This window comes from Benincasa hispida, chromosome 7 (genome assembly GCF_009727055.1).
Source record: "Benincasa hispida cultivar B227 chromosome 7, ASM972705v1, whole genome shotgun sequence".
Classification (NCBI taxonomy): domain Eukaryota; kingdom Viridiplantae; phylum Streptophyta; class Magnoliopsida; order Cucurbitales; family Cucurbitaceae; genus Benincasa; species Benincasa hispida.
In genome coordinates, this window is record NC_052355.1 from 37,020,157 (window position 1) to 37,029,769 (window position 9,613).

General features: G+C 40.6%; 1 protein-coding gene across 1 annotated transcript; it reads right to left on the reverse strand.

Moving 5' to 3' along the window:
• Window positions 1-2,457: 2,457 nt before the first annotated feature.
• On the reverse strand, window positions 2,458-3,370 carry LOC120081080. Its single transcript, XM_039035758.1, has 2 exons — window positions 3,230-3,370; window positions 2,458-3,147 (listed from the first exon to the last, which is right to left on the reverse strand). The coding sequence occupies exons 1-2, from the start codon at window positions 3,368-3,370 to the stop codon at window positions 2,458-2,460; spliced, it is 831 nt and encodes a 276-aa protein (XP_038891686.1).
• Window positions 3,371-9,613: the final 6,243 nt, after the last annotated feature.

Consider the following 9,613-nt stretch of genomic DNA (forward strand, 5'->3'; position numbering starts at 1 on the left):
ATTTTGGCCAATGACCTAATATTTCAGTCCATAATATCAAATAACCCTTTTTTTGTTTAAGAATTGTCAATTGACCCTTTGCTTACGTTATCACAGTATAAGATTACAAAAATGTCCCTCTAGTCTATATGATACTCGGGCGCTCAAACTCAACGGTTGTCCCACGCTCAAAATTCTCGTGCAAGTGTCGTTCAATCTTGCTCTACAAAACCATCGTCCATCTACTGTTGTAATCGAAGTTCTCTACTACTATAATCGAAGTTCGCTACTAGGTTAGTGAATTTAATTTTTGTCTTGCATGTTGTGTTGCGTCTGTTTAGGTTGGTTTTGTTTGATCGGTCATCACGTTCATAACTGGTTTCAAGGTTTAATCGGTCGCATCTGTTTTTTATTTTGGGTTTCGATGTGTTCTGCATTGGTTGAGGACGAAGAAGATATAGTTAGAGTCAGACAAGGTAATAGACAAGTTTTGCGAGAGCGAGATGGGCGAGAGCGAGACGGGCGAAAGCGAGATAGGCTAGAGCGAGATGAGCGAAAGCGAGATGGGATAGAGCGAGACGAGCAAAAGCGAGATGGGCTAGAGCGAGATAGGAGAGAGCGGGATTGGCGAGAGCAAGACTTTAATAGTATGTTTGTTAATGATTTTTTAGTATGAACCTGTTAACTGTTAAATTGAATGTTCATACAATATAGGAGTAATTTAAGATGTCAAAATCTTTGAAAATTTGTGAAGTTGATAGGTTTTTTGGGCAAGTAACGTGTCTGGCCCACGTTGCCAATGCCAACAAGATTGTAAAGGAGAAGCTTACCAGAAGGCAGTTAGAGATATTCAAGAAAACAGTTTTTGGTCACTTTGTAGACACTAAACTTGTATTCAACAGCCCACTAATCCACCATATGTTATTGAGGGAAGTGAAGAAGTCAGGAGTGGACTCGATTAGTTTCTTTGTCAGAGGAAAGGTCGTCACATTTTCAAAGGACGGCTTTTTATTGATCACTGGTTTGTGGCGGTCTCCTACGCGAGTTGTACGAAGTGAGAAGTCCTCACAAGGTCGACCTCAGACACATTCCACTTGAATTTACTTGAAGAAGAATACAAAATTTTGGTATTTGAAAGTAACGATGATGTTGTTAAAATTACCCTAGTATATTACATAGAGGTTGCACTGATGGGTAAAAACAAGCAAAAGAATGTAATTGATCATACTCTATTTGACGATGTTGAAGACATAGATTACAACAACAATCTTGATTAGGGTACGATTTTTTGGGAGAGGACACTCGATGCCTTGAAGACTGCACTAAACGACAAGGTTGGTTTATACAAGGAGAAGGTGAGGGAAAATACAAATTATGTTGTGAAGTACTCGCTCCGTGGATTTGGAAGCCGGACATAGAAACGTTTCGTTAGAAGATATCTCGACCTACCTCTACGAATACACAACACGGGTCGATAGATTGTAGAATATTTGTTGTAAAATTCTTAGAACATTTAGTGACTAGTAGTGTCCCATCTGTAATCACTCAGGAGAAGATGAGTGACTATAGGATGTAATTGGCATGTCAATTGTGGACGAACACTCCATATTATTGACGTACATATATATTATGTATATTATTGATGTAATTTTACCAACATGTTATTTAAATTGTTTGTCTAAACATTTGAGTAACATAAATAGATAAACTTGAGGAAAGTTGTGTAAGTGATAGCGAGATTAGCGAGAGCGAGATCTAGAGAGAGCGAAACATTTCCAAGAAGATTCATTCATGAATAGCCAACAAGTTAATTAAACTTATAAAAGGGAGAGCGAGATAAACGAGATATTTGAAGAGATTCATGAATAGACAAACTTTAGTAATTAAAGTTATAAGCGAGACATTTTAAAAGGGATTACAAGTGATAGCGAGATTAGCGAGAGCGAGACGTTTCCAGAATGATTCACGAATAGCCAACAATTTAATTAAACTTATAAAAGCGAGAGTGAGATAAGCGAGACATTTGAAGAGATTCATGAATAGACAAACTTTAGTAATTAAACTTATAAGTGAGACATTTTAAAAGGGATTACAAGTGATAGCGAGATTAGTGAGAGCGAGACGTTTCCAGAATGATTCATGAATAGAAAACCACTTAATTAAACTTATAAAAGGGAGAGCGAGATAAGCGATACATTTGAAGAGATTCGGGAATAGACAAGTGGCACATAGAAAATTACAGTTTTGAGGATTAAAGTGGCACATAGAAAGTTATAGTTTTGAGGATTACAAGTGGCACATAGACAATTACAATCAACCGACATTTGAATCATTTGGATTAGAATCAGTAGGTCCCCCGGACATGAGCGGTTCACTGCAGTTTTGTCGATTATGCCTGTAGTTCCCACACCTACCACATTTTATTTGTCTACGTTGTTCTCCTCTTGATGGTATTCTTTGTACACTACGTCGCCCAAGCTATACCACTCTTCTAGGAGGTGCAATATGCTTTTCCACATATCCCGAAGGTCTCTTCCATTCAAATATGTGACCGAGTGGATTTACGGGCTCTGCATAAACAACCATGAGGAAGTCAACGCTATAGAATGGACTGCACAAAGCATGGATGGGGATGTTTCGTTCTCGTGCAGTCACAATTGCATGCGAACATAGGATACCGAGTGAGTCAAATTCCTTGCATGTGCATTCCTTCGTATGGAGGTTCCCAATACTGTCCAATCGATTGTCTCGCACATGGATCCTATAACAATCAATCAGCTCAACTCGATATCGTCTGCCCTTGTCACACTCAGTTGTTAATCGATTTTCACAGTAGTTCGAGTGTGATGTCATTCGAGATGCCCAATAATTTCTCCATTCATAAAACCATGACTGGATGAGGCCTCGAACATGTTCTAATAAACACATTATAGGCAGTTGTCGATATTCTTTGGTCAATGAATTGAAACACTCAGCACTATTGGATGTCATATTATCGTATCTTTGTTCTGTTTGGTAAACACACACCCACCTTTCAAGACCAATATCCTTCAAATATTTCAATACTGCACCATTTTGAAAAGTACGTAGTTGGTCCCAGTGTGCTTGGAACTCTGACATGCGAAATACCCTGGCTGCATCCTTGAAGATCCCAACAATCGTACTATCCTTAAAGTTGGAAAGAATATTATTTTCTAGGTGCATGAAATGCCGTAGGAAAAACTGCAAGAATGAAATTGCCAATAGATACTGCTCGATCGAACATGAACACCAAGTTAGAGGGTTCTCCAATGACACACTTCAAGTTCGACATAAACCATTTCCAAGCTCGATCAGTTTCATTGTCCACTATGGTATATGCTAGTGGGTAAACTTGGTTGTTGCCATCCATGGAAACGTTGACCTAAAGGAACTCTTAACGAAGAGCATCCATGAGCGTGTTCATATCTTTCCGATTTCATTATGATCGAAATACAACACATAAATTCAAACAGATAGTTATACAAATTAACATTGATTAACGATATGCTTTGAGAAAATAATCTACAAGGGATTGAGTTCACAAACCAGTTGAAGACTCTCTTCAAACTCGAACTCAACGCAACGGAAGAACCTTTACGAACTCTATCGCATAGTAAATCAGTCAGCTACGGCAACACGATCGTCTACACGAACGGCAACAACACAAACAAGCACAAGCAAGCAAAAGCGAGGACGACACCACCAGTTGGAGCCCTTGGTATTCTCGGAGTGAGAATCCAAAATGTGGTCTTTGGTGAATATGGTAGAGGTCGAAGGAAAGGCTGATCGTGTAGATGATAAGCAAGTGGGAGAGAAAGCTATCATATAGTGAAGTGCTTATTGTTTAGACAAAGCTACATGATTGTGTAGGTTTTACTAAGTGATCGTTTAGTAATAAGTAAACGATCGTTTAGAAAATGCGGCACGCTATGTGATCGTTTAGGAAAGCTAAGCGATCGTTTAGAGAAAGGCGTGTGATCCTTTAGACGCAAGTGTGAGATCATTTAACGATGAGACACTATCGTATAGGCTTTCAGCTAGGTGACCGACACTTTTCCACATCGATTGCGAATTTTTTGAACTTTTTGCAAAATGAAACAAATTTTCATTTTGTTCTTCAGTTACAATAACCGACTACGAATTCTCCCACAAACGCACGACCGAGGAGAGGTTTTCGGCCAATTATCATATAATTTACCAATTTAATTAATAAATGAATATAATCATATTATATTCTTACCCTATAGTTTGATATCATATATCTACTATAGTAATTTCTCCTCTACTTGATATAAATCATATTTATATCTAATTTCCTTCAAAATAATGTATCTCATACATTTAGCCAATTATATCATATATAATTAACCAGTTCAATTATATCATATATAATCGAACTCCCTCTTATCAATTTGAACATTTCAAACTGACCCAAACACTGATTCATGACTTTATCCAAGCTACCTAAGGGACCTAATGGACCTGTGGCTCGAAGCTCTAGCGGTAGGTGAATAGCTAACTAAACTCTTTAGCCACGAGATCCACCATTCGTTAACTACCAGGCATTCCACTAAAGACCAGCAGTTGAACTCTTCTTACCACAGATATATTTCTGTGTCCATCAGATATAACCAATCATGAGTATGATGACCCTTCACAGATGCTTGTAAGTACAACTGGGCCAATTTACCGTTTTGCCCCTGTAGTTACATCTCACTTCTTAAGTACCACTGATTCTTCTAATGAACAATACAACATAGTCCTATGTGTGAACACCTCTCGGGCCAAGAGAAAGTGTGTGGCGCCACATCGTTCAAACCCTAGAATCAGCCCTTAAGGGAGCTATCTATTTACTTGCCCCTACCTTGGGGAAGGAGTGAATTCCATCTTGTGTAGCCGAGTTCCCAACTCCCAAATTAGACGAATCCCCAAAATGGTAGGTTTGAATAGGCGACCTAGCCACTCGCACCCATACAAATCAAAGGACCGCCCTCAATTGCAGGAGTTCCCAGCTCACTCAAGATTAAGGTCATGTTACCTATGGTCATCTTAGTGAAGTGAAGTCTCTGTCATGAACGGTGTTATATAACGAGACGTTAACACTTGCCCTAGTTCACTCGCGGGCGAACCTGTAGACTCATGCTCTGAAGGTGACCCTCAAACACTGTAGCCATGAGAGCCTTCGTAAACGGATCGACAACATTATGCTCCGAAGCGATCTTTGTGATGATCACGTCCCCTCGATTTCACTATCTTGTGGATCAGATGATACTTCCACTCTATGTGTTTGCCGCACCTGTGACTCCTAGGCTCCTTGGAGTTCGCCATTGCCCTACTATTATCACAATAGAGGGTAATGAACCTAGACATATCTGGAACAACTTCCAGTTCTGTCAAGAATTTTCTGAGCCAGATGGCCTGCTTAGCAGCTTCGCAAGCCGCTACGTACTCTACCTCCATAGTGGAGTCGGTAATGCACCCCTGCTTAGTACTTTGCCACATTACAGCTCCTCCGTTAAGAGTAAAGACTGACCTTGATGTGGACTTGCGAGAGTCTTTATCAGTCTAAAAGTCAGAATTCGTGTATCTAGTAAGGATCAAATCCCTAGATCCATACACGAGCGTGTAGTCCCTCGTTCTTCGAAGATACTTGAGGATGTTCTTCACTACGGTCTAGTGACCTTGGCCTAGGTTAAACTGATACCTACGAACTATGCCTACAGTGTAGCAGATGTCTAGACGAGTATAGAGCATCGCATACATCAAACTACCAACGACAAATGCATATGGGACCCGTCTCATCTCCTCAACCTCTTGAGGCGTCTTAGGACACATGTCCTTCGACAAAGTGACTTCATGTCTGAACGGTAGTAGGCTCCTCTTGGAGTCCTGCATTGAGTACTTGAGCAACATCTTATCAATGTACGATGCCTGAGACAGTGCTAGCACTTTGTTCTTACGATCTCGAAAGATCTGTATACCTAGCACAAATTGAGCCTCTCCCAAATCTTTCATTTGGAATTTGGTCGCTAGCCAGTTCTTAACTGCAGTCAGTAGACCTACATAATTCCCAATGAGTAGTATATCGTCTACATACAACACTAAGAAGACTACTGAAGCATTGATGATCTTCTTATAGACACAACGTTCATCAACATTTTGGTCAAAGCCATATGACATTTTGTTTCATGATCGAGATGCCTATTTCAGCCCGTAAATGGACTGATTCAACTTGCAAACCTTTTGCTCTTGACCTTGGGCTATGAATCCTCGGGTTGTACCATATAAATGGTATCCTCAAGATTGCCATTCTGAAAGGCCGTTTTGACGTCCATTTGCCAGATCTCATAGTTATAATAAGCTGTAATGGACAGGAGGATGCAGATCGGTTTTAGCATGGCAATGAGCGAGAAAGTCTCCTCATAGTCGACTCCCTCTACCTTGGTATAACCCTTTGACACAAGTCGAGCTTTGAAGGTCTGTACCTTCTCATCAGCACCCCGTTTGCGCTTGTAGATCCATTTACAACCTATAGGTCTTACCCCGTCAGGCTGATCTACAAGATCCCATACTGATTTGAAGTACATCGACTCCATCTCGAGATCCATGGCCTTGACCTATTCATCTCGGTCAACGTCCTTCATTGCCTTCTGATAAGACAACAGATCCTCAATGCCGCCATCTATTACCATAGCCAGGATTTCCGTGAAACCTAGATAGCGAACGGACGGATTCACAACCCTCCCACTACGTCGAGGTTCCCTCAACTCTTAAGGTGGAACCGACCTACTAGATGAACTCCCATCAACAACTTTTGCTGATGTAGCAGGCTCTTCAACAACTCTTGTTGAAGTTTCAATAGTTTCATTGGAAAGCTCACGCAACACGACTTTAGTTCGTGGATTGTAATCCCTTATACGATCCTCCTCTAGGAAAGTAGTGTTCGTTGAAACAAACACCCTATTTTCCGATGGATCATAAAAATAACCCCCTCATGTACCTTTAAGGTAGCCTACAAAGAGGCATAACCTCGACCGTGGTTCCAACTTCTTGGGATTAGCTTTACACCCGTTCCACAACTTCAGAGGTGTTCTCACAACACTCTTGGAGGGAACATAGTTAATTATGTATACCGCAGTCTCCACTGTGAAACCTCAAAACGAGTACGGTAAGGAAACGTAACTCATCATCAAACGAACCATGTCTAATAAGGTTCTATTTCTTCTCTCCGCTACACCATTTTGCTGAGGTGTACCAGGGGCTAAGAGTTGGGAAACGATTCCATGTTCTATCAAATAGTCCTGGAATCCCGAGTCCAAAAACTCTCTACCTCGATCCGATCAAAGTGTTTTAATCCATCTATCCAATGCGTTTTCAACTTCAGCCTTGAACTCTTTGAACTTTTCAAAGGATTCAGACTTCCATTGCATACGATAAACATACCCATACCTAGAGTAATCATCAGTAAAACTAATAAAATACTCATAGTCACCTCGGGCTCGCACAATCATAGGACACAAAGATCAGAATGTACTAACTCAAGAGGCTCCCTGGCTTTATAACCTTTTCTAGTAAAAGGTCATTTAGTCATCTTACCCTCAAGGCAAGATTCGCACACCGGTAAAGAATTTTCTTCTAACTCAGTTAGACATCCATTCTTCACCAATCTCTCAATTCTATTGAGATTGATGTGCCCTAAACGAAGATGCCAAAGATAGGCATTTTCTTTTGGAGAAATACATCAACGTTTTGTTTGAGTTATGAAATTTTTAAACAATTCTATGTTATGGAGGGAATTAATAGCTAACGGTCTTAGCATATATAAATTACTTTCTAGATTTGCTATACAAATAATAACACCATCTTTATGAATAAAAGCTTTATCCACATTGAAAGAAATAATGTATTTACATTGTAATAAGCACTTTACAGAAATGAGGTTCCTTTTAAGTTCGTGAACATAATATACATCATTCAAAACTAGAAACCTATTCTGTAAAGCTAGCTGGAGCCCTCCCACTGCCACAGCTTAGACGACGTGTCTGATGCCTACTCGCATCGTCATCTCACCAGCCTCCAACTGTCACCAGGATCTAATCCCCTGAAAAAAAGAACAAACATGATTAGTGGTGCTCGAACGATTATCCAGGAAAAATCATCATTCTCCACTAAACAAGTTTCAAGTACAAGTAAATCAAATTTACCATTATCTACCTTGGCCTTAGCCTTGGCGACCTTCCTTTCTTTCAGCCAGCGAGGATAGTTCCTCTTCTAGTGTCCATCTTGGTTGCAGTGGAAACACTTTCCCTTTTCAACTGGTGGTGGACGCCTTCTTGGGGCGACAGACGGCGGGTTAGCAGGCGCCTTCCCTTTTCCCTTACCACCCTTCTTCTTCTTCCCCTTTACAAAGTTAGAAGTAGAAGGTGCAGACTTTGTTCCTGAGGTCGAACCTCTATGGAACGTCCTAGAGGATGAAGCAACATTTGCCTCACCCTTCTTCCTCTCCTTACTTTTCAATAAAGATTGGTAGGTCTGCAACTTGTTGAGGAGAGTTATAAGGTTATATTTCACTTTGTTAAGAATCACATTACTAATAAAGTGCAGGAAGCTCTCCAGCAAAGAATGCAGGATTATACTAACCTGGCTGCCTTCATCGATGGTAGACTCATTCAACTCTGCCATATTGAAGTGGACCATCATGTTAAGCACATATTCATGAACAGAGGTGCCTTCTTCCATTTTGGAGTTGAATATATATTTAAGAGCCTCATGCATAAGCTGTTCAGACAGTTGTCCAAACATCCCCTGATGGGACTCCATGATCTCATGCATTGAGACCATGGGCTCATGTTTCTTGGCCAAGACTTTAGAAAGACTTGCCAAGATGTAGGCTCGGGCCTTCTCGTTCGCCCGTGTCCATCGCTCGTATGCCTCCCGAACATTTCAAGCGGCATTGGGAGCTGGAATAGGAGGACAGAACTCCATAAGAGCGAACATGAGATCCTCATTGATAAGAATCATCGTGATCATGTGTTTCCATATCGAAAAATTTTCGCCAGTTAATTTTTCGGTGCTAAGCAAAGCTAACGTGACTATTGCGAACAAAACTTTATTAGATTTTGCTAAACCACATTTAACCAATTAATTTTTCAAAACAGTTTCAAGTACCCTAAGTGAAAGACTTCTATTTTGAAATGATGCCCCAGTGAGGCAAGACAAACGTCACTAGTAGGGTGATCAGATGCCCCTTCGTTGGAATGAGACATTTTTAACTATTAGGCAGAACCAACTCTTGGAACTGAACCTAATAGCCACCATTCATTCGGTCCAGAACTATTAACCTTTAACAATTTTGCATAAGTGTAACCCCTCGCTTTCGATGCCAGAGTCCTGCCCTAATGAGCCCACCGTAGGGAAGAAGTAGATTAGGACAAGAGACTAAGTTACCTTATCCTCTTACAGGAGATTAAATAAAGAAACGCACAAAATTGGCATCCTTTAGGGGGACACTCCTAGGGTGCCTCGAGGCGATGCACAGTAACTTTATTCAATCCAACGAGGGAGACCGAGGGATATGCTATCGCATTTCCCACTCCCACTTACTATGAACACT

Excerpts from the sequence above, each read along its gene's own strand:
- LOC120081080 (XM_039035758.1), bottom strand. The coding sequence starts at position 3,370 with ATGGATGGCAACAACCAAGTTTACCCACTAGCATATACCATAGTGGAC. Across the intron at positions 3,148-3,229 it reads TGTTCATGTTCGATCGAGCA|GATAGTACGATTGTTGGGAT; the intron begins GTATCTATTGGC and ends TCCAACTTTAAG.